This window comes from Nannospalax galili, unplaced genomic scaffold (genome assembly GCF_000622305.1).
Source record: "Nannospalax galili isolate Female #2095 unplaced genomic scaffold, S.galili_v1.0 scaffold917, whole genome shotgun sequence".
Taxonomy (NCBI): Eukaryota; Metazoa; Chordata; class Mammalia; order Rodentia; family Spalacidae; genus Nannospalax; species Nannospalax galili.
This window is the reverse complement of record NW_008340972.1, coordinates 1,420,647-1,447,632: the sequence shown is the minus strand read 5'-3', so window position 1 is coordinate 1,447,632 and position 26,986 is coordinate 1,420,647. Positions and strand designations below refer to the sequence as shown.

Here is a 26,986-nt window from a genome sequence, read left to right as displayed (position 1 = left end):
TGTTAATAGAGACAAGATTTCAGGTAGAACGAAGGTCAGAGGGACGCCACAAAGGGTATGTGTTACACTCCCTTATTTAGTCGATGGAAGCATCCCCCAAAATGATGAGATCGAATGTAATTTTGATGTCACGACAGAAATAATAAATGCAGAATGCACGTAGAGAATTAAGAGAAATACCGAGTGATGGAGACGGGAGAAGGTGGAACTCATCAGACAAAATGGACATATACATGGATAAACGGTACGATAACCCTAACTCTGCAGACACTGAGACCAAGATCTAATTCAATGTGCATCTTTAGAACTCCCAAGAATGGACCTAGCACTGCAGCAGGTAATGAGGCAGGCCATGGCCCGTGCTGTGGAGTTACTGAGTGGGACCACACCCAGAGATAAAGGATCCTGTATCCTAAGAAGCAATCTCTGCTTGCAGCTCAAAGAAGCAGTAGTTTCCCAACGACTGGAGATAACAACCTTCCAAGACTTTGAGCTTCTCCATACCTAACTCTAGCCAAGCTGTTTTGTACATGTCTTACTCATAATGGGCTCTTGTCTGGCCCAAAGCTGTTCCACTTACTGGTATTCTTTTTGCCTTATGTCTTTTCGACTCTAAATCTGGTGCTCTAGAACCCTATGTAACTAACTACCTAGTCTCAGAACAGAAGTTCTGAGTTGTAGAACATTAATTCTCTGCCTTCTTTGAGATCCCTTGACAATTTGTGAATCTCTGTTTATAGGTGTTTGACTAATAGAGTCATGTGGTGTCTACGTTAACAGCTCTACCTTTCAAGTGACAGGTTCTGAAGGAGATTTCTCCTCACTTCTCCATAAATGTTGATTAAAATAGCTTGAATTAGTAAATAAATACAAAAGTGTAGTGTCTGTGCCTGTTTGTCTGTGTCTGTGTCTATGTTTGTGTCTCCATCTCTGTCTTACTCTCTGCGTGTTTGTGTGAATGTATGTGTGTCTGTGTGTGCCTGTGTGTGCCTGTGTGTGTGTGTCTGTGTGTCTGTGTGTCTGTGTGTGTGTGCCTGTGTAACTAGAGACCAGAGGTCACCTCAGGTGTCTTTCCTCTGCAGCTGTTATTTCTACTTAGCTGCTGCCCACATTGACTTTGAGACAGGGTCTCTCTCTTCCCGGCCTGGGGTTCCCCTCATTAGTCTAGACTAGCCCCAGGGATCCTCCCATCTGTGCCTGCACAGTGCTGGGATTACAAGGCAATACCACCATGCCCATCTTTTTCTGTGGGTTCTGGGAAATAAACTCGTTTCCATGCTTGCTAGGCAAGCACTTTACGGATCGAGCCATCTCTCAGTCCTGTTTCTAACATTTGTTATGCTGTCACAGAATAAATATTTTCTAAAACGTTAACTCTAAAGAAATTCTAAATGTAAATGAATCACAGAAATCCATAAACTGAACACAGTAGGGAGGGTTACTGGTATATCTGTGTGTATACATACACATCTATGCAACACACACACAGAGTCACTCACATGTATAACTATGTAACTACTGCTTTAGGGTACTTCAACGAGATCAACATTTTCAAACTAAAGCAAAGCTTGCCTGAGTTCGTATGTTTAAACCCACATAGTTTCAATTTTAAAACCGTCTTATTCTTGTCTCATGAAATGCTAATAAAAAGAAAACACGAGCCATAGTGTATTTTGCATGTATCACGCCAATAAATTATCATAACTGTATTATCACGGACCTCGGTTTCTGCACTCATCATAGCACTATAACGTCTTTATAATATAACCACAAACCACACTCCATGGCCCCACACATCAGAACGAGGCTCTGCTTCTTGATTACTGGCAGGTTCAATGGAATTTCTCTCAAACCCCACACACAAAAAAACTGCATACATTGCCTGAGTAGTAATCCTGAGTGTTACATGTGAATTAATTTAATGAATAGAGTTAATTTTTATTAAAGAGTAAGTGGTATATTAGGGTGATTTTTTAACATCTCCCTAGCACAGAAATAACGATAAAGTGGTTCCTAACTCACCTAACATCACTATGGAACACTCCTCACTTACATAACAAGTAGTTTCGGAATATACTGGCACAGTGAGGTGGTGGGTAAAGTATTGTCCTTTCCTCCATCACCACGTTAAATAGGAAGATGAAAAGTTCATACAAACAAGTGGTAGGCAGATATCTATGCAGTAAAGTCATAATTTCATTAGTTGTCTTGAATATTATTTACAAGGTTTCTACCAGCCTGTACTGTTTCACAATGAATATTCTATAGGATAGAGCACAAAAGAACTCTGTATGAAATTCAATATTTCTGTGATTGCAAGAGTATATCTCTTTGGTAATCAGCTCTTTGACAATTTTATTTGCTTATCTCAATGTTGTTTAAACATGGCGGTTTTGAACAAACTGACTCAAATGATTCTTGCTGTAAACTGTCCTGACACTGCTGTAACCACTTCACGATTTCACGTAATCCTCAGGTCGTGGTTTTAGCCTGCTTTAAACCACTGCTTCCATGAAGAGCCCTGAACCTCAACATGGTGCGCCCCCAGGACAGACATTCCCAACAGTACCCAGCTCCTCTTCAAAGCATCACCACATACATTTCCATCACAGAAGCATTATGTGGAGGCCAGGTCTGAGTAACACCTTTGGAATGGTGTCAAGTGGTATATGGGTAAAATGGCTGACGGATCCTGCCCACCAGGTGATAGAAAGGTATGTGGAAAAACGATTTCAAGAACTTCAGGGGACAGTGAAACGCTAAGCAATCCGTCCCAGAGGACTGGTGATCAAGCCACACTGGTTTGGGAGGTAAGCAGCATTCTGTTATGCACTGGAAAGCTCTCACAAAGCTTAACTATCACTGTCCATGTAAAACGTGAAAAAGAAGGCCAAAGAGACAGCTCAGTGTTTAAGAACACTTCCTGCTCTTCCGGAGGACCCAAGTTGGGTTCCCAGCACCCACATCAGAGAGCTCACAACTGCTTTTAGCTCCAGTTCCAGGAAATCTGGCACCCTCTTCTGGCTTCTGTGCACACTGCACATACATGGTACCTACACATATACTCAGGCACACACATATACACATAAAATAAGAAGATGACTCATAAAAATAGAAAGTGAGAAAGAAAGTACCTAGATATTACAAATGAAGCGAAATTCGAACAGGTAAATTTAGAACTTCGTTTGCAAAAGTAGATAACGCTTTGCTTTTCCAAACATCAAATCAGGTGTGGTAGAGTCCATCTGCAACTCTCAATAGTCCTAAAAGGAGAGGGGAGGAGGAAACGGGAGTAGCTGTAGAAGCTTCTGGGCCAGTGAGCCTAATCTACACACTGATGAACAACAGGAGATCCCATCTCAAAGAAAGTGAAAGGCACAACTGACTCCGTGGGTTGTACTCTGACCTCCACAAGTGTGCCACCCTCGTGCCCACATTGGAAAAGATGAACACATACACCCACATACATGCACGTACATGCACACAGATACATACTCAGACATGCACACAAAATATGCATTCTTACATACACATACATGCCCCAAATACACACACTCTTGCACACATACACACACAAAATACAAGCACATACTCATGCACACATACACAATTACATACACAAATACAAACGCAAAATATACTTACATATACATATAATCACACACAAAATAAATACCTATACATGCATATACACATACATATACACAATATACACATGCGTATACACTTACACATACACACATGTACACACATACATACACATGTGCACACACACACACACACACACACACACTATATTCTTATGAACTGCAGACTTGTTTTGCTGCCCTGAACAGTTATAGCCACCATTTGAACTCACCCAACATAAACTACACAAATACTCGGAGGGAGGTTCTGGGTCCTGCTTCTGAGATGAAGAAGTGTCCTCCTAACCTTGGAAGTAGGGCATCCCTGGGTTCTCACTTTCTTTCTCCCTTTAACTCTCTTCAACTACTTGTTCAAAAAGATATTAATTCTCCCTCCATCCCTCCCTTTCCTTTCCTTTTCTCCTTATTTTGAATTACAGGTTTCTATATCCATTGCATGCAGAGCTACAAGACCCGAGACCCACAGCACTATATGCTCCATAATTAATGGTAAGCATTTCGCCTTATTAAAGTGATGGTTGTGCAAGGAGCTACTTTAATGTTCCTGTCTGCCTCATGGGGCTCTATAATACCAAGAAAGCCTCTCTCCATAATTTAAGGATAACTTATTCCTCTGGATTTTATTCTAAAGAAGAAAGTTGTGATCCATCTTTTTAAAATATGCAAAATAGCACATCTGATTGCTTTCACTTTCCCTTTTAAATTACTCTTGGTTTTGCTCACCTATACTTTAACGGTCACAAGTGAACCCCGACTCTATACTTTTAACGTGCTGATGATAGAAATCACAAAATGGAAAGACCCTTTCAGAGTCACCAGGATGCTCACCTTGAGCAGCACAGTCATTCCAGCTTGCAGAACCGACCAAGTTCTGTGTCTCTGGGGTGTCTATGGCATGCAGTTCCACCAGGTCAGGCGGCCACGAATATGGGCCGAAGCGGACAGGTATGGGCATCTCTAAGTCTTTGTGCTCCCCAGAGAAGCCCCACTGGGCCAGTGAGGAAGGACAACAATGTAGCCTGAGTCCCAGGACAAACTGGGGAATGAAACCTGGTGGGAAGGAGCTCAGCCAGAGAAAACCGAGGGAAAGCCAAGGAGCCAGGAGTCAGCAGGGGAAGACCCGTGAGGCTCCAAGCAGAGCAGACTGTCCAGGTCTCATGCTTGGCATCTATTAGCAGAGGACCCCACTGAGGCAGACATGGGGATCTTCCCATTCCGCCTTAATGTAACTGAGTCCTCCCGTGTGGCTGCCGGGCTTTGCGGGAATGACCATGTTACAGTCTCCAAGACCCTAGAAACTGATGTTATGATGGCATGTGACCGCTTTGCCTTTTCCGTTCCTTGACATCAAACTTCTAAGTCCTTAAAAATAATTTCATATGTCTGTATTTGTTTCTTTGTTAAAATGCATGAATCATAGAAAAGTGAATACTTATAAACTGGCATGACTTTTTAATTTTTCATTATTCATTCCTTATACAAACTGGCCATTTATATATAAAAAAGAAATTCACTTGCTCTTCTTTGGAGACAGAGTTTTCATCCTCCGGCTATTATTCATTTTTAAAAATTGCACTTACACCTCTGACAATGATCTTTAAGAAGCCCATGTCTCACAGCTACCAAAATTAGCAGGCAAAAATAGCTAATGGTTAAAAATGGACTCACTTTCTTAGGAGCCTAAAAGAAGCCTGATATGGTGATGCCCAACTGTCATCTCGGCTCCCCGAAAAGCAAGAGATGTGGAACTCTGGATAGTAAGTTCAAGGCCGGCCCGGATGCCTGAGAAGCTTAATGGGGAAGAAAACAAAGAAGGAAAACTACATGGAAAGGAAAAGAGCCTGCTATAGGTGCCTTAATAGCGACTATTTATTATCCTTTCCTAATTAAAATTTTCTACCCATAATAAAGTAGCTGTTATTTTAAGATAAATGAATTTATTAAATAACCAAATAAAAACAATAAATTAGCATTTATGATTTATTTTTAAAATATGTTATTATTTTTATTTTATGTGTATGAGTGTTATGCCTGCAGGTAAGTGCACCTGTGTCGTGCAATGCCCGCAGAGGACAGAAGAGGCTCCCGGATCCCCTGGAACTGGAGTTACGGACAGTTGTTAGCTGCCACGTGGGTGCTGGGATTGAGACTGAGTCTTCTGCAAGAACAGTCAGTGTCCTTAACCGCTGAGCCATCTCTCCAGCCCCATTTATATTTTTAAAAATGACTTTCAGAAGCAAATTTTAAATGTTGAAAAGTTAAAGCTGAATAATTGAAATGTAAAAATATTTTAATGAACACAAAATCTGAATTATTCTGTGTGAAGCTCATCTTTAAGGTCAATGGCCCCTGAACCCTCAAACAGGGATTAAAATCTATAAATTACAATTAAAATCTATAAATTCAACAAGATGATAAAAATGTCTTAAATCATGTTACATTATCAAAAAGGGCTAAATCCTGGACACGAAGACAGGAAGGGAAAGCGTCAGTTGAGAGACTAAACCAAGAGACTAAACGAAGCCTCTTGTCAGTGTGGCTACCCCTCCTCTGTTAGTCCTGACTTTTTGCTTAATAAAGAATTTGGTGTCAGAGTTCACAGATTCCGTGCAAACTCACACAGACAGAAAACCCAGCACAGAACTGGGGAAATGGACAGCAGACTCCAATCTCAGCTGAAAAAATATTGTCAGCTGTTTACTTCTAGGTGAGGAAAAGCTGATCTTCCGAAAATAAAGGACTCTAGACAGGCCGAGTAGACCTCAGTAGATGAACGTGCTCTGAGGAACGTCTGGGGACACTTACTTGACATAATAGGCCTTGACACAAATGACAGAATGTATGAAATCCAGTGGGAGGGGCTATGGGAGGGTGCCATTGGGGACGGGGGTTATAAAAATTGAGATGTTTGGTATGATTGAGATGTTTTGTATGATTGAGATGTTTGGTATGATTGAGATGTTTTGTATGAAATAAACAAAAATAAACAAAAATTCAATAAAAACAAAAACTAATTCTGTAGTATTAGCTGAATAGTATTGAAGAGGCAACTAAACCCAGGAGTCTGAAAAATTCATCCTTCACAGGCTGGTCTGTAGCTAAACATCTGACCATAAATATCTAATAGAAGAAAATTGAGATCTGGGCATTTGAAATTATTCAGTCCCAGTATAGCCATCCTGGGTCTCATGAGACTGTGGGAAGAAAGGAGGAAAGAAGAAAGAAATGGAGGGTGGAGGGAGGGAGGAACCCAGGATAGAAAGAGAAAGAAAGAAAGAAAGAAAGAAAGAAAGAAAGGGAGGGAGGGAGGGAGGGAGGGAAAAAAGAAAAGAAAAGAGAGAGAAAGAAAGAAGAAATAAAATCATCACAAAATCCAGCTGGTGATAAAGTTACTGAGAATGGATTGAATGCATCAAAGTGAGCAACTTTTATACTTATAAAGCAATTTCCCATTTGATGAGCATGCGTGGTTTCACCTGAGTATTGCTAATACATTTAAAACTATCTTTAGAACCACTATTTTTAAGACCCAACATAACATGACAGCTTGTATTGAACCAACAAAAAAGTGTTCTATTTAGTAATCGCAGTGAGGTGTAGCATGGTCCCTCAATGATCAGGATAATGACAACTTAACGGTTTAATTGAATTAAATCGTTCTTCAGTGTTTCCATTCCATCCAAGGGAGAGTCACCAGGCTGCTGAACCCCAGGCTTTCCCACATTTTTTACCATCCCTATTCTGGCCACACAAGCCTCTTGTCTGTTCAAACCCAGCATTCTGCCCCTTCCTTTTGCTCTCCACAGACCTTAGTGGAATGAAGGGTATTAAAAGTAAACAACCAATAAATGGAGCTGGTTGCTGACTCCTGTGGGGAGAAGGGCACCATGCAGAGAAAATGTCTGAATTGTTCAGGTGGGTGAGGCCGACTTTGTTCTATAAACCTTCCAAGAACAAGGTAGAATGCTCCATTTTGAATCCATCCAATCTGTTTATAAGTTATCTGAATGCAGAAATTTGGATGATTTTTTTTTCTTTCACAATATTCCGTCTTATTCATCTACCCAGGAACAACATAAACAAGCTCAGCTTTATTTTCTGACTTTAGAAGAGTGCATACATGTGAAGTCACAAAAGAAGCTCTGTGGCCACTGATGGAGAGAGAAAGAAAGAGAACCCAAGAAAGACTGCAAACTAGGATCCTGGCACACAGATATTTTAGGTCCTTCTGTGTGGTGACACTGCAACCCAGACTTGGTACTAACTGAATGCCTGAATCAGGCAAATGGACTCATATCATGCCGAAGGGCCAGTTTCAAGTAGCCGTGACTGTCTCTAGTAATCTGCAAAATAACCGTAGAAAGAAGTGCTTCACCTTCAACACGTCACAAACAGCTGCACTGAAGCAGATAGAAAAGTCCAGTGACTGACTCAAGGGAGCCCATCCTGTCTCTACAGAGACCAAAGATCTACACATATACCCAGGCCTGCCTGCACACTCACAGTGACAGAGAGAGGAAGGTTTTACAATGCAGGGGCTCCAACCCAAGGCCTTGAGAAGGCCAGGCAAATATCCAGCACTGAACTACAACCTGAGCTCTTTGACACCTGCTTTAAGATGGTAGAGTTAAAACAGAAAAATTGCTGTCATTGCTCTTAATTTTTCTGAGAATGTTCAAAACATTTCTAGACACACAGACCAGACCATTTCCGAGTTCAATTTATGAGAACAGTGAGTGGAAAACAGAGAGAAAAGTGAGTCAGTTTTAACTGTGACAGTTGATGGCTAGGATTTTTTCATAAAAAGTAAACTATGCAGTTTTAGATATAAACTCCAAAAAAAAAAAAAATCTAACTTTACTTCATCTTGCTGTTACATAGACTCTGCAATGGATACTTTTAATGGCCTGCAGAATGTCTTATATTTATGACCATCTTTGGAGAGCTGGGTAAATTATGATGGCTTCCTAGATGCAGCAAGCACTACCCTTTACCTTCAGTCTCATCCAGTACCAATGGCCCCATGCTGCGCAGAACTCCCTCGCTCCAACAGCGATCAAAAGACAGATTAGCTTTCTGAAAACCCAAGTGCCCCGTCTCAAGTCACCATGAATCCAGCACATCCCAATATTATTCAATTATAATTTATATTATAAATCCAATTATAATTCTAAATGCTATAAAGAAGGACCATGGTCCAGCACTTTTGTTAAACATTATCCATTTAACTTGAACCTAGACAAGTAGCCTGTGATACCAGTGTCAACATCAACACTAAACATGGCCATCTATTCTCAACTTGTGGAGACAAAATAGACGCAACAACCAAAGATGATGCCTAATGGTGGACTTGATCCTTAATTTAAAAATAAGTTATCAGGGGGAATGGAGAGACGGCTCAGCAATTAGGAGCACTGGCTGCTCTTGCAGAGGACCCAAGTTCGAATCCCAGCATCCGCATGGCAGCTAATAACTGTCTATAACTCCGGTCCCCTCTACTGACATTCCTGGGCACTTCATGACACAGGTGCACTTACATATGTGCAGGCAATATACTCATATACATAAAAGAAGTAAAATTTTTAAAAGAATATGTCATCAAGAGTATTCCCAAGGCAATTAGAAAACGTGGCAGGAAGCATGACGTTAGATACTGGTACTGTCTGACTATTAACCTTATTAGATATACTGATGGTATGGTGGTTGTTGCCAATGTCAATCATACTTGTTAAGGGTCCTAGCCTATGACTAAACTCTTCAGAAGACCAAGAATAAGGAGATAAAGGAAAGGGGTGGAATGTGAGTGGCCTTAGAACTCTTAAAATATCTGTGCACCTGGGTTACTTTAACAAAACGTGGTCGTGAGAGATGGTTGTGGGTAAAGTGCCTGCCGAGCAGGCATGAAAGTCTGAGTTAGATTCCCAGCACAGCTGTGAGAATCCAGCACAGGGGCACCATGCACCTGCAGCTCCCACATGGGGAGGTGGAGACACTCAGATCTCTGGGGCTCATTAGAGAGCACTTAGCTAAACCCATGAGCTCCATGTTCAATAAGCGACTACATCTCACAAACTATAGTGAAAAGTCATTAAGGAAATCACTGACATTGACCTCCGGCCTCTACACACATGCCCACACGTACATGTCCACCACTCACATGTGTGCACATGCCCACAGGAACCCATATCTACACAGAGAGAGAAAATACAAACGAGTTCTTTATTTGAATAAGTTTAGGAGGTTTTTTTTTGTTGTTGTTGTTGATTAGTTTTGATTAAAGAAACTGTGAAATTAAAAAAACAGTATTCTGTCTGCCAGGCATGGTGCTGCATGTCCTTAACCCCAGTAGTCAAGAGACTTATTTCTATGAAATAAGGGAAACTTGTTTCTGTGAGTTTGAGGTAAGGTATACATGGCATGGTCCAGGCCAGCCAGGGTTACACAGTGACACCCTGTCTCCAAGAAAAATTAAATTCTGGGCTGATGAATCTGATGTAGTAATACTGTCTATAAGTGACTAACTGCCTTTATAAACAGCATTATGAAATAAATGCACCGCTGTCAAAAGCACTGGGCTTTAAGGAAAAGTACTCACTTATTCATGAAAACAGCAATAATTTTTAAATAAGATCCTTATAATGACCAAGAGTGAAGTGCACTTTTTCTGATTCTTTCCTCCACTAGCCACACCCTACCTCAACTCCTTTAAGTTGCATGATGAGTACTTTCTTGCAGCTAGACACAGCATTCATGCCGCCATTGTTCACGCAGTGCTTTCAGAGGAATCCAAAGAGATGTGGGTGCTGCTGCTGGGTTAAGGACGGGTCTCACTAGGTAGCCCTGACCAGCCTGGTATGTATGTAGATGAGGATGGCATCAAGCTCACAGAAATCTGCCTGCCTCCCAAGTGCTGGTTTTAAAAGTGTACATTACTATGCACAGCCGACAGTGACTCTTATATTCAAGTTCAGTTACGTCATCTGAGAACAAATCAAGTTCCCTTATCTGTTAATCAGTTCACTAAGTTAGGGTGATGTTTGAAGGTTAATCATTGTGGAGGGCTCAGCTCAGTGAGACAAAGTGTTGCCCCAAATCACTGAAACCACTCATTTATCAGAACGAGCAGGGAATAATCAAAGTTGTAGTGTGCGTCATAGGAGGAAGTCAGCTGCCTCTATTGTGTGGTCTCCCCAACTCTCAGAGCCATTCACCTGAAGCAGGGACATGCCTTGCTTTGACTCTGCACACTCCTAAACCTGGAGTCAATTTAAGGACGGAGGTGGGAGGGCCCTCAGATCTAGGCAAGATTACAACTCAGTCAAGAACTGATTGTTCCCCATCTCTTAGCAACAGCCTGGATGTAACAACTGTTATTTAAAGGAGATGGTTTAAGGGACTTGTTAGCCTTTTCTTAGATGTCTGCCTGTATCCTTTCACCAAGAAATCTCCATACCTGGCAAACATTAGTTTAAGCTACTTATAGAAGTGCTTTCTCCTACTGAGCTCCCTATTCCTCAGCTCTCTTGCTCTTATTTGGTCTCTACTAAAAATGGGAATGTGAAGAAGGCCTCGGAGGCTTCTGCAATACATCTATAAAGTCATACTAGAGATCTGCAAACTAAGTCATTCCACAGGCACTAGGCCCCATCAAGAAGCAACTGTAATGGCTGATAAAATGGATAGCTGTTTTTCAATGGAAAATAACTCACTATGACTGTCAGAGAATGCAGAGTTATCCCTAGCCAGGGTTTTAATTTTATAAATAATCCATGTTATTATGTTTCCATGTATACATATGAAATGTTACAGAATCAAACTTTTATAGATTATAGAGTATATTGGTAATGTGCACAGATGTAGGCAGCATATAGATCATATGAATATAAGATATTGAGTGACTATCTTTGTATTCATATGTGTATATGAATATAAGTTACACAAATTTAAATACATGTGCTCCATAGTAAGTTTATAGTTCTGTGAATATACATATATCCATACATATCTGTATACACAAAATCTGTATGCATAATACAGTTTGTAATATAGTTATGACACAAATATATGTTTATAAAACATGTCAGCATGAAAATTAAGCCTAAACATTTGTTTATTTCTTTTAGGAAGAAGTTCTAGTAAGAGCTCAGTCAATGGAATTTACTAAGGACTTAATCGTTTTATATCAGCAATTAATCCTATGTTACCTGCATATGGGATATTCTTGGGATTCTTCCTAAATTATTAAAGTCTATTAAGGAAACATGATGTACAGTTCTTCAACATGCTGAGTTACATATTATTTCTTATTTGACCGGTAAAATGGACCAATGAAATGGGTCTATTCTTATATACCGACTTTACATATTGAGATGTGCGGGCAGAGTCAATTCAGCTGCAAAGGTCACGTCACTCATCAGTGGGCATGCTTTCCAGGGAAACTCAGTAATCTCTCTCCAAACTAGATGTCCTCCTGGCTAAGTAGGGTATCAGGAGGCCAGAAACTCTAACACATCTACATTAAAACAATGCTGAAAAATAGAGAAATGAAACAGGCTCCTGGATTACTTCAAGTCTAAAGCAGTTCATGTTAATTTAATAATAAAAATGAAACATTCAGTGGCCTAAAATCATGAAGACAGTTCCCATGCCCAGGCATGACTGTTCTCAGGAACCTGCCACCATGTCATTAGTCATATGACTTTATAACAGACAAGGTTTAATTTCCCACTCAAAATTATCAAACATCTCCAGCTACCACTCCAATCAAGGAACACAACTTTCAGCAAAAGATTAGTATCATATCAATTTCATCATGCAACATGTAAATACTGAACATACTTAAAATTATTATTGTATAAAGAGAGTTCCTTCTTGCTAGGCAGTAAAATGTAATCAGATAACCTTTATGAACAAAGGCATGGTCCACATTATTTCAATAGATGGTCCACTTTAGAGGAATTGAAAGAGTTAGAAGAAATTTTACATGTTTTCATTGACAGCAGAAAGGAGCTTCTGCGTGTAAGTTCAAAATCAGTATTCTCTTTTTATTTTTATTTTATGTGTATGAGTGTTTTGCCTGCATATTTGTAAGTGTACCATGTGTGTGCAGTTCCCACGGAGACCAGAAGAGGGCGTAAGATCCCTTATAACCAAAGTTAGAGAAGGTTGGTTGTTAGGTGCCATGTGACTGTCAGAAACTGACCACAGGTCCTCTACCAGAACAGTCAGTGCTCTTAACTGCTGAACTATCTCCCCAGTCCTGAAATAAGTAACTCTTAAATCGGGTCTGAGTAGTCATTATAGAGAAACTCTTGCATGAATCTATCTGACTGGGTATCCAACACGGGCCACACCACCTTGTACCACAAATGAGTTTTTCCAGAAAAGAGAAATCAGATGTTTACCTCACAAGTTGAATATGGTTGTAAATACTCCTAAACCCAGCACTTTGGGGCCAGAGGCAGGTAGATCTCTGTGAGTTTGAGGCCAGCCTGCTTTGCATAGTGAGATCTTGTCTCCAAAAATAAAAATAAAAATGAATACAAAAATCAATTAATTAATTAATTAACTAATATCCCAGTTATTATATGTCTTTTGTAATGCTTGAATTTTAAATGCATAATCAGCATTTAAAACAATGTCTGGCACTAAACATATTCATGTAAATATACGGACACTTTGCCTATAAATAATGCTAAATTATACTGTGACAGAAGCATTTATTACCGAGATCAACAATAATGCAGTAGTTAAAAGTTACAGTTTTAGCTCTAGGGCTGCAGATTCGAAGAGCCGAGCTTATCTCATATCAGTGGGACAAATTAAAAGAAAATAATTTACAAAAATACAAAGGAAGGCTCTGGAAGGATGTCCAGGTTTATAATCCCTGCTCAGATAGCCATGGGGTAACTGTCTCTGTACGTTTCCTTTTCCTTGTATGTGAAGTTGGGGTGCTGAGAAGGGAGACTGGTGGAAGGGAAGAATGAAAGGATGCATGTAAAGCGACGTGGAGTCTGGCACATAATACGTACATGCTGAATGCTGGCGCTGTCTTTACATCTATATTTATAAGTACATCTCCATATGTATAGTGAAAGAGCTTGGATCGCATCTTGTGGGTCAATTTGAGGAGCTGTGTGCAGCCTCAGCTGGGAGACAAAGGCTGAAGGTGTTTCTATCCAGCCACCAACTCCTTCAAACTACGAGGGAGATATGAAAACTGTATCCAGCGGCATTGCAAAATAAAGAAATATAAACAATCACCCATTCCAAACACTTAACCTCTACAATAGCCAATCCATTCTTAAACTTATTCCTTGACATAATTTTCTCAAAGAGGTCTAAAGAAACTTACAGCACTTATCAGGTAAATGGCTTATTTTACACATACATACATACATACATACATACATACATACATACTATACATAATATATATAGTATATGTGCATCTCAGTGCCACTTTGCTATAGATTTTAAAAATAATAAAATTTCACCATCTTGTAGAATAAAACTAAGTGGGAAGGTAGTTAATAAACCTGGAATTTTTCTGACCTATTACTACCCCACTGAACTGTGTATGTCTAGAATCTAGACACTGATAGAGGGCTTTTTTTCTTTTTTACTCCATCCACAGACAGGTATAGAGCAGCATTATCCAACAGAAATACATTGTGAGCCAAGACTATGGGCCAAGGACAGAATTTTAGACTTTGTATTAGCCACACTAAAAATGTAAAAGGACGTGAAAATAATTTTCTTTGAGACAGGGTCTCCCTACATCCCCAGTTAGCTTATAACTGGCTATTTAGACCAGGCTGGCCTTGATCTCACAGAGATACACCTCTTGTGTGCTGGTATTAAAGGTGCATGCCATTAGGCCTTGCTGTGAAAATAATTTTAATACTGTATCTTAAACCTATATATCTAAATGCCATGACAATATATAATCAATATCAAAGGGGAAAAAATAAAACCCTTCGCCTTCTTTCTTTTGCTTTAAGGGTTCAAATCCAATGTGGACCTCAAATCTGCAGTACAAAGAGGTCTCCACTAGCTGTGTTTCAAGGTTCAGCATGGATATGGTGTTTCTGGCTGCCATGTTGGAATGAATTGATAAGTTAGATTCTGAGAACATTCTTTATATTTCACAAAATTACTTCTTCCCCCAAGAGCTAAGAAAAAATGATATCACAAACCCACATCACTAACCTACATAACTCAATAAGCAAGAGCATTCTAACAGCTCCGTTTTCTAATATTTAGAGATTAAAAAATATTTCCATTAAAGGAGACACAGTAGATGCCATCATTCCTCAATAAAAGTATTTTTCCTGCAGTTTACTAAGGAATGGTGTGCCATCTCTCTTAACGGACACTCGACAATTTCAAAGCTTCTTGTTTATAATTTATCAAGATTGCTCCCCTCTGCATTTCAGGAAGCTCTTCCTCACTTTTAGGTAAAGAAAATGGGCCACATCATTAGACTTTGCTCTGCTTCCTGAAGTTTCCTCCGCTGTGATAAAGCAGCATCTTTCTAACTTAATACCATAAATTTAGAGCCAATAAGAAAGCATTCCCTTCAGAAGTGCTTGGCGGGGGGGTCATTAAATCCATGCTGATCTAACTCCAATCACAGAACTCAGGCAACAGACAAGGGGATCTCACCTATTCCTAACACTGTTTTATCTCATAACCATCTGGGGTTTCCCTTCTCAGGGTCACACCCTTCCTTCAGGGTTAATATCCTGAAGTACAGCACTAAGACCTATTTTATTAGCAAGAAAACATTTTGCTAGGATTAGAAAAAAGACATGGAAGAGATTATGGAGGGAACAGAATTTTGGCTGAGGTTCGTGTTTTCATTATTTAGCAGAAGAAAATCATTGGTTATACATGCTTTCAAAAGCCCTATGGTTTTTAAGGTACCAATAAATGCGATGCCATTCATAACGTGGACAGTGGTCTCTTTCACATACTGCCTATAGTCGTAAACCCAAGTGCCAAGCAGATGGTTGAAATCTGTTTTGTATAAAATGTGTGCTTTTTCCAACTGTGTTCTTTGTATTCATATTCGGCCTAGGTTCTAGCCATCAAAACACTGGCACTATGTCGATCATTAGCAGTATTTTAGCCTACTGGCAAGTAAGGTATTCACTGTTCTCCACAGAATGTTCAGCTAACATTTCCCAGATGTATAATTAAGGCAAAAGATCATCTTCTTAAATTGGTGTCAGCACTGTGGATGGCTCCTGGCTTTCAACAGATTAGATCAGTGGAAAACAATTTTATATCAAAAAGAAGGGTTCTGTTTCTTGGGTGATTTTGTTATTTGTTATAATTCTGCACATGAAGAGAAATCTGTAGATTTCCCCTTCTGTCACCTATAGTGTAAAAAATATGGCGCACATGCAGAACCTCTCGTGTTCTTTTTCTGTGAAAATACATAACACACCGGATTTACATAATAGTCTCCTTAAGTTACGTAGTATTTTCTAAATTTCATATGATCTGTACAAATACTAGTTTAAGAAGCATTAATATGTGTGAACTTCTTTCATTCACAGAAAATCACTGGTTTACATTGTTCAATAATTTATTCCATAGTGAATCACTCTCATGACTATATGCAAGTAATATTTAATTTGCCAAGCTTAAAGAATAGTACTACGTGAAATCTGAAAATTTCCCCCACATACTGATATTTCAAAAAGCAACTATTAGTATATCAATTTGCTACCTATTAAATGATGAAAGATTTGTTTAGGATATTTAACTATTAGTAGCAAATACAGATGTATTGTTGGAATTAGTATGTTAGCCAGGATCAGTAAGCGCTTTAAAAATTACAGTCATATGAGCAGTAAACTCAAGATGCAAATCAACCTCTTTCTTCCGTGAATTATTTTATATGCTAGTTTTCAGGTAGATGAACAACATATTATCAAACAAAGAATAATTTTATTAAAGTGCTGATCACTTTGCATTTGTCAGATATTAAACCACCTTTCAAAAATCTGAATTCAATGGACTGCATGCGGCAATACCCAAATATTTTCATAAAACTTCCAAAGTTGAAGCGGGATTCATTAGAATTGGAGCTAAATAATTTTTAAACTGACTTTTTAAAGCCCATTTCATAGATGCATGGCTGAAACCCAAGGGACAGAGGTGACTTATGCATCACAAAGTTTTCATTCTTGATTTAGAAACTCAGGAACACATGCCAACATTGTACATAACTAAATGCTGGACCATAAAATATATTAGCAGCAAGTTGTCCAACTGGACACATTCCAGATTTTCTCTCTGGTTTAACAGTAGGATATTTGCACATTTTTCTTTGGTCATAGTTTTAATGCAGTTTTGATTTCATAAGGTTCTTTATACTTGAGTTTTTTAATAACTTTTACACCTTCACAAAGAGAATGAGAAAATAACAACCATTTTTATTCCTAAATTCAAAGTAACAAGCACAGAATAAAATGCTGTTATTTTTAAGCAAAGAAATAATCCTAACAGAGAATTATGTTATCTCAAATTTATGACACTATCTTTAAAACTTAATCTTAATTTGTACAAAACTTTCATGATACCTTAGACATTTTTCAAAGTAGAAAGAATATGGAGGGTACTTAGCTATGTATCAGTGACTATGATTCTGATGGTAGAAACACACCAGTACTGTGTTTTTTCCTTCAAACACTATTTTTAAAGCCCACCATGAAGCCCATCAAATATAAAATAGTAACACTATGAGACGCTCAATCTCGCAAATAAAACAGCTTTTAAATGCATCTTTCTTGGTTACTAATCTCCGCCCTTGTCTTAGAGGTTTTAATATTTTTCTTCTTGAAATTGCCAACCAGCATCTAATGCACACCGAGTTGGCTAGCCTGGTGTCAATAATCAAATTAACCATCCATGTTTAATTTGGACGGACAAACACTAAGTCGTTCTTTAGATGACTTGTTTATAATCTTATCTCTCCCCTTTCCAGTCCAATTATTTATTCGGACAAAACATATATACTGCCACATCTGTAGCCATCTGATCTTTTTTATTATTTTATCTTACTTTCATGAATACATTGTCAGCGACTTGAACCAAGGTTCCAGGCTCCTGCTTCTGTCTCCTCCCAGCACCTCACTCAGCCACACATGATTTATCTTTATGATATTAGTAACTGACAGAAATGAGTGAGTGATCTGCACTACCTGGGAGTTGGAGGCACATGAAATCTTATGTTTTCACATATTTCAAGTAGTTTGTAAAATACCTGGCACCCCATCCTTCCTAACGATCAGACACAGTATATAGATTGAAAATTACTTGTTCCTAAACAATGACATATAATTGATAGGTCAACTGGCAGTGTAAAGAGGCTGACTAGATAGCATAACCCATCTCCAAACATTAGAATGAGTAAAATAATTTTGACCACTGGAGTCATGAGCTGGGGACTTTCCAAACCCAGTTCAAATGATAAAATGTTAGAACAGAGAGAAGTTTTAAAACCTCAGCTCGCTGTCTTAGTCTACATTTAGGATTCAAAGTGGTCTCAGTTTGTGAGGAACTAGAATTTGAGATGCTATGTCTAGGTATTCATTCTGTCTCCTATATGATACATCAAAAATGTAGTGAAGAAACTGACAAGTGTAATCTTAGCCGAAAGAGAGGAAAAGATTTTATTCCTTAGGGAGAATACTGAAAAACCCACAGAAATTGTTTTATATGTATGGGTCTCCAACATTTGACTTCTGTATTATCTGCACGGGAAGTCACAACTGTCCCCGAATGTTACTGAAACATGGGTTGATTCACCTGACCTCTTCAATTTCAATTCTCTAACACACATGCCCCCACAGTAGCATCTTTGGGTCTTTAAGCTAGAAAATCATTATATGTCTGTATCAGATAGTAAAGGAAATTTAAAAAATTAAACTTGTTCGTATTCCTAGGAAGTATTTCTTCCTTCCAAGATTGTCCCAAGCTACAGCTTCATCCAGGTGGGTAGAATTTCTCCAAGATGTCAATTGCCTATAAGTGAAACTGTTTCTCTAGAATTCCAAAATTTGTATATGGGCATAATTATAATATTTCCCAAAGTAGACTCCTCAATCTTACTTCTAAATATTTTTAAATTTTACTTATAAAAGTCTATTTGTTCTGCTCCTTTGCTTTAACTCTTTAAATTGTTCTCAGTACCTTTTGGAATTGTTTCTACCTCTATGGAAGACAACTTTTAAAACAGATGTTTTTAAACTATAGGTCAAATCATATTTGTTTTATTTTTCCAGTAATACTAAGATTTATAGAACAATCACACCACCAAGATCACCACCCATGATCTTTGGGTTTTTGAAAACAATACGTTTTCCTCTGTTTCCGAAAATGAAGCTATGTTTAGAAATAGATGGGAACAAAGGTTATACTCTTGGAAATAAAACTCATTTTATCTTTGTCCATTCCTAGGTGCTCTGATTATTGGTACTTTAAATACTAAAGTTTTCTTCCTATGATGATGCTGCAGGTGGGGGCAATCTGAATCATAATCTGTATAATCTGAATCATAATCTGCATATTCAGTCATGTTTCACACAAGATCAAAACTGAATTACTGAATTAAGCAGAAATGGAGCTGTTTGACCACCAGTTCATCCTCCAGTCTCTGAACGATGGGAATGCCTACATCATCATAAACAGCCTTCAGTGGAGTTGTTTTCCACATCAGATAAGCAGGAAGATAGGGAATGCTCACCTAGGTTTATGTGACATCTTCCTGCAATCTCTTTTCAAGCTTATTATGAAATTCAATAGCAAATATCAAAAAGGGACAAAAAACTAAAAAAAAAAAAAAGAAAAACACAAAAGGGACACTAGGACAAGGGGAAAGAAAAAGAATCTTTGGACTTTGGGGACTGTTGCTCAACAAACTGGTCCAGAGTAAATAACCAAAAGGAAGAATTAGAGGCAAATCAATAATTGTTTAACTCGACAATTAGAACATGTTTTAGAACTTGGTCAAGCAATCTATATTAACTATGAATGAAAAATTAATACCACAAAGTTGTCCTTTTTAGCTCCATGTTCTTTTAAATGAATATATAGTTCTCCTTTTGTGTGCTTGTATCCCTTTTATATTAGGAAGTCTTGATCACATGTAAAAGCATCCTAAGTAGCTCTCAAACAGCTTGCCACCCCGTGGGTTACTCCATCCTAATTCATATAAAAACAGAAATCAAAATCAGTACTAAACTCTACACTGGCTACAATTGGAAATAAATTCTGATTAAAATGTACCAGGAAACCATGATTTGCTTGTCTGTCTTCATTCCCTTGGATTAAGAAATGTATCAAGTGGCAAAGCAAGTTAACCCTTTCCTTTCTTTTCTCAACAATGTTCCTGAAACCCCACATGAAAGGGTCCATCCTGCATGAAATTGCTGCTCAGGGCCCTAGCTGATCTGACTCTCCTACAGCCAATATCACACCTCACGCCATCAAGCACCTTCTTCCTATGCATCCATTCTCAGTACACTTGATTTCAGTGTGAGGGGGATGACTGGAAGGTATAGAGGAGGTGATCAAGGCCAATGGCATCCCAGGCACCTCCACAGTGAGTACTATGAAGGTGACCCTCCACACGCCTCTGAAGAGAGATCAGGTCTTCCGTTTTTTAACATTTCCCTTTCTAGAACACATATTTTTTTCAGAGACATGAATAGCAGAATTAGAAACAGTACCACAGATGAAACTTTCCTCCATTCACTGCCAGGAGCTTTTCTTCAGAGTGCTCCTCTCTTACCTACAGTATGTGTTGGAACTGGCAGGTAGCCCTAATTCGTTAGTAGCCAAATTATTTTTGTCCATAAAGTACAAGAAATCTCCACAGCACATGAATGAGACACGGTTTACTAGTTTACACACATTTTTATAACTCCAAGAAACCAAACCTCATTCACAAACTCCCTCATTTAAAAATGTAAGGAAGGGGCCCCCAGAACGCCAGGGTACCAATTTGGAAACCCTGTTCTTCCTTCTCCAAGAGAGTACGAGAGGGGAGGAAAAAAAAAAACTTAATTCCAATAAAGAACTTCTCATCATTAATACAAGAGAAATAAGCAGACTTCTCCTCACCCACACTCCACAGTTAAGTCAAAACATTTCAGCACAAGGCATCAAGGAGAACGACATTTAGTAATAAGCCTAAATGTCTATGGATTTAAATTCATCATGACAGCAGAATAGGTTTAGACAATGTGGCTCACACTGACTAACATCCTCATAGTGCACGAACCCCCAGTTCACTCTCTGCTGTACCTTCTGAGTTAGAGAAAAGAAAAATCAAAAAGTAGCACTCATGCACACACCAACCCAGTGCTGATCAAGACCCAGGAAAGAATAGCAACCCCAAATAACAGTACAATAGCACATGTAGTAATAATGCTAAGGAGCTAAGAGGCTGAAGTGACATTTAGATGACAGAGAGAAAGAGCGAGCTTTGGCGATTCAGAATACAAGGATCCAAGATCAAGTCTGAATTGATTTCAGGTTCGATGTTGATTTCAAATGTCTCTGAACACCCAAAAGCTTTTGCTTTTAGTTTTCCTTCTGTCATGTTTTATGAATAAAAGGTCCTTAAACTACCTCGCAATAGATTAATTACTTTTAAGCTGGGCACAAAAGGGCACAGTGACCGGAAAAATGATACAAAAGGGACAGAAAATGCATGTTAACAAGTTTATCAACAAACCTGGGTAATGCTCCTGAGGTGCCGGTTAGGGTTCACTGGTTCCAAATTGGCAGCATTGAAATCGGGTTCATATTTGGGTTTTTTGTTTTGTTTGTTTTTTTAAACCACCTGTCCTAAAACGACATTGTTTATGCTAATTATCTTTGTTGATGCTACAATTCTGTTTGCTTACTACATGCTTTTAAAATGCCATATCCCTCTTAATCAGTTCTCACCAGAATTCTTCTCAATCTTGTTTCGGTCTGGTCCTTCCCGGCAGCCCAATGTGCAGAATGAAACGCTACAAAGAAGGCTCAGGCGCTGGGAGCAACTTGGACGCTCTGACTTCTAAGGCTGTCAAGGCTGGGAGTACAAACTGAGGTTTCGCTCTCGGGCTCCGAGGGAAAAATATACTGGATGGTGAGAAACGCACACCCCCCTATTGGACAAGCCGAACCATACGCCACAGGACCTCCAGAGGAGAGGGAAGAACTCTCAGCTAGCAAGTGAGGAGGTTAGAAGCACTAGAGAAAAGACAGAGCTGCTTACACGCTGCCGGGGAGAACACGCAAGTCAGAAGGGAGAGACGGGACAGAGAAACACTGTGGATTGACACAAAATAGTATCAGGCTTTAGTTTTTCTCTTTCCTACTCTAGAAACACCCCTGAGGCTGTTCATACAAGCATTTGAATTTTACATGCAGTACAAACTAGGATGCTATGGTTCCTCAATGGAAAGCACGGGATGAAGGAAGGAAGATCTCACAGTGATTGCATCGATTTCTTATTCAACTCAATGTTTAGATTAGAAAGAAGACAAATCGTGTGTTGGGTAAATCTCTGAACATATTCTGAGGTCATTACTGTCACCTGCACCAGAGACTTTACATACTGAATCAGTACAAAAGAAAACTTAGCTTGGTTTACATGCCATGTTATTGGTTAACCTCAGTAAAATTATAGATGAATAACAAATTATGTAAGTAAACACCACCTATCAGCTATGCTTTTGAGCTAATCTAGAAAAGGGTGGTATTTTGACTACATAACAAATGCCTGCATGATGCAATAAATGCACCTTAGGTGAATCAAGGATGGAAAGCAGGAAGAGCAAACTTAAAAAGAGACGTCACCCAGCGCTTCATAAATGCATTATGAATGGAAACCATGTGAAATGGCTTCCAACTCACAGAAAAGTGGTGTGTCCCAAACCCAGACACATCTCCTTATCTGTCTGTCTCTCATGTCTGATGCACGTACAAACTCCTGTTCAAAAGCTCTCCAAGAACAGGTAGATAACATATGATCCTTATATGTGGGAAATGTAAGAATGCACAAACATGCAGTCAGGATAGTCACATACACCTGTATCCATCCAACCTGCTAAATCCTGATGGGTCCACAGTGCCACCTGGCATTTAACCCTGCATTGTTCTTGACAATCAGTCAAGCTCCTGCCAAGACTTCCGACAGAACTCTGGGGTATGGGACACAAGTGTGGTTTATGAACAACTACATGCAAACTGCATTCCAAACCAAGGTTGTCAGTTCAGTTACCTTGCAAATTATTGAGACGGCAATTAAATCTATAATGACTCATAAATATGCACCCCCCCAAAGTAGCAGTAAGTGAAAGAGAGCTAAAATGACCAAAGCACGTAGGAGAACATACTAAAAACCTACAATTAACCTTACAAGCTGACAGTCACCCTGAGGGGACAGAATCTGGGCATATAACTTTCCCTTGATTCCCACCTAGAGATTACCTGCTAACCTAAAGCTCCTTATCACTCTAGAGTACAGTGGATTTTTTAAAGTCTCTAATCACACTGAATGAATGGCTGGGTAATGAATATTTTATTAGTATGGTCAGTTAATTAAAACACCAACATTGTCAGTGATATTCTTGCGGCCCTGCTAGATAGTGGTGGTTTTTCACAGTAGTTTTGCAAAGTAATTTTCACAGCACCTGAGGTATATTCTCTGCTTCAGAATAACATTTAAAAGTTTTCTATGGAGAAAAAAAAAAAAACATTTTTTTTTCAGTTGGTCTGACTATAAATAAATCTATCCTGGATGTGAAGAGTGTAAGCTGAGGTGACTTTTATTGATAAAGTCTTGTCCCCCCAATGTTCACAGTATTTGGAACCAGACTACTCTCTTCACCCGTTTTTAGAGAGACACACAACACCAGGATCTGCAGACTTAATGTTCTTCCATCTAAACTTTTTTCTTTTTGGGCCGTTACCCTTTTCAAAGATTATTTTCAACCCATTTTTTAAAAATGAAATCTCTAGAATTCAACAACCAAAATGTATATAAAGTAGCTTTGTCCTCATTCAATTAGGAGAAACAGGATGACTGTTAATACAAAGAAAAAACAAGAGCGAGGGAGAGAAGGTCACACCATTGACCAACTACCAGCCATGCCTACTTTTCACACACCAGGAAAGTTGTGTTAAGGCAAAGATGTTTAAATATTTAAATATCATGAAATAGATGACATTCTCAAATGCAAAACCTGAGGTTATAGTTTTTCATTGTTTAACATCCAGGTAACAGTAGAAGGTAAGTGACTTTAGACCGTCTTTGGAGAGTCCAGACTTTCACTCAGCAATGCCCTTCCTAACTCTTAGTCCATGATTCCACATAGGCTTCACGTCAATTGCAAGACAAGGTTTTCCTTACAAGTGCTCCTCTAGTGCCTGCTCTACCTCTCCATCATCACCTGAGAATTAGATCCTTCCGTAATCATGACCAGCTTCAGCACTGCAATGGAGCAGTTCAAGGTTTTGACTTCGGAGAACTATTTCCACTGACCTCCTAAACATTCTTAACAGACAATGAAACAGTTTCTACTTCTTAAGAATTTAAGAACCCTCTATCAGTCAGATTATTCTACAGAGGAAAACAAAGACATAGTTCAATCCAAACATCTAAACCCATATTCTGATGCTAATCTTGAAGTTTTGAAATCGTCTCAATGTTGGGAAGCTTATAGAAGACAGACAATTCTCCTCCAGTGACTTTAGGAAAACTTAAAACTTCCATGGCACTTGAGCTCAAGCAACTTATTTCTGTCTTTTCATAAAGAAACCAAGAAGTTTTCTTTTCGAAGATTGAATGGGTTTGAGTGAAAAATGCCTTGATGGCAGGTGAGCAAACAGAGTAAAAATTAAGTCAATAGAAATGACCTATTTATTCAATAAAACTTGCAAATAACTGAAAAGGCAAAGAAGAAAAACAACCTTCCCTCTGATTATATATGTAAGTACAGTTGTATTATATAGTCCCTCTTTGGACAATATCAATATTCAATATTATAACTCCATGATATTTCAACTTCATGTAAATGACTACAGATACACTGACTGGAAAAAAATTCAATGTAAACAAATAGTAATGATTTACTGAGATTTTTGTGAGTATTTCTATTTGCATCTACTGGGGAAATTATTAAAAGTGTTAACACTGTATTACAGTTTTCAAAATTATTTTAACTAGTGCTACTTACAAATATGATGTCCATACTAACAAACATACTGATTATCACTGACTTAATTAACAAGTTGAAAAGAATATCCCTCTGGACAACACAGAAAGAAAAAAGAAAAACATTCTCACCAGAAGGTAAAAAGCAATGTTAAGAGACATGGGCATCAGGATATTAAAGGGAAAAGTTTGGCTTAAAAAGAGATAATTGAAAAAATACAAATAAAGTTCACAGCAGGGGCTTGCCTATATAGAAAAACAGGCTGAAGCCTGTTAATATGTAACTACCTTTTATAAGAACAATCTATTAACAGGCTTACAAATCAGACAGAGTTTTATTTTCAAAAAGTATAATTAGAATTAAGGGAAATGATCATTTCAAGCTAGCAAACTTACTCTGCTAAATTAACAAATTGCAACATGATGCAATAATGAGTTCCAATATGAATAGCTTCAATATCTACATAGAAACAAGGCTATATTTGCAAATCAAAGATAACTAGTTTGAAGAGTTAATAAATTAAAAGTTGGAAAAAAATAATTCAGAACTGCTAAAAATGGAATCAGTGAGTGAAATTAAGAAAAAAGAAAAAGACAGCGAAAGACAGCATTAAAGTGTGTATTCGGGATTTTACACTAGTCCCTGATCAGGCAGTGGCTCCTCTAACAGTGTGACCATGTCCAAGGGTTATTTTCTTCTCGACACTATTTTTCCCTTCCAAGGCTTCACTTCCAGAATGTTTTAATCTTTGTCCTTTCTTTTTTTGTCTTTTCCTATCAAATTCAGGCGTTTGAGCGATGAACAGCTTGACTTAGCATATTTTTAACCAGCTGGTCTAGCACCTAGCTTGGTTGCCTAGTCAGATACAACAAATGTTTATACAGAAGGTAGCTTTCATGGAAATGAAACAAGCCTGGGTATCTTGGGTATCTTGCATCCTGGCTTTTTTTAGCTTTTTTTTTTTTTTTTTTAAATTCACCATACAGAATACAAAGTTTGAATTCTTTTTAATGGCAAACAAAAATCTATCTATAGTTCAAAAAATTGAACTTACACTGGGATAAGAACTCAAATTGAAAAATCACATGTGTACTTACAGGGACATGAACAGGGCTAAAATTCTTTCAAAGACCCTGTGTTACTTGAAAGAACGTCAAACGGAAGACAATTGTACATCTCTCTCTAAATAGGGATAACTAATTGCAAATACACTTACTCCCATCAGAACAGAGGCAAAAAATGCAGTTTATCAAATTTCAGTTAAGACAGCTAACAAAAAAGTGGCCAGGAAACTTAAAAAGGGGGCGCCCTGTTTCCTAACTCCCCTTCCTCTTCTCTTTTGACATTCCAAGAACCAGCTACTAGAAGTAACTGGGATGTGAAATTTTCTTGCAAAGTAAAAACCCTTGCTGTTTTACATCAACAAAAGGTCGTGGTTTTCTGAGCAGTTTCTGAAGTTTTACAGAGGGATCAAATAGGAATTTCACAGCCTCCGCTCTAACTACCACCGAAGCCTTCTGTCACTTCCCAAATTACATGAGACAGAGATGCTTGATATGGTAACACTGTACAAAAGCACTTTTAAACAGTGTAGAACTGTAGTGGGGGATCGTGAAGGAAAAAAGTAAGAGTGAAGAAAGGAGAGCAGCAGGGAATTGGGGGGGGGATTTAATGTTCATTTAATTTCCTGCCTCAGATCGGACTCAACCTAAAAACATTAGCTGAAAGCCCAGACACTTTGCAGATCAGTTCAGTTTGGTCCGGGAAACCAGAACAGAAATCAGTTCCCGAGATTACAGAAAAGCCAGCTCAGAGCTGTGCTCACAAACACATTTTGGGGGGCTGCGGGGGGGAGCACCGTCTACATTTCCCAGTTGATTCACAGACGACTGTGAAATGAAAGAGTTGTACTTCAATATATTAGGGTAGAAAAACAAAACAAAACAAAACAAAACCAAAAAAACACAAGCGGTACTCACCTTTCAAACTCCTGAGGTAAATCAGGGTCAGTCAGCATGCTGGAAAAGCACAATTTCCCTTTGTCACAGGCGCCACCTATGATCGCCTCCAACTGAACCTGTCAAGTGAAGTCTAAACCTTCTAAACCAATGG

General features: G+C 38.7%; 1 protein-coding gene across 1 annotated transcript in view; it reads right to left on the bottom strand.

Annotated features, from left to right (window-relative positions):
* Sox5 (SRY-box transcription factor 5) overlaps positions 1 to 26,986 on the bottom strand; it is a 446,577-nt gene that overhangs the window by 418,474 nt on the left and 1,117 nt on the right. The window contains exon 2 of the mRNA XM_017798952.2: positions 26,854 to 26,892. Within this exon, the coding sequence (XP_017654441.2) occupies positions 26,854 to 26,892 (39 nt within the window). The remainder of the gene's footprint in view (positions 1 to 26,853; positions 26,893 to 26,986) is intronic.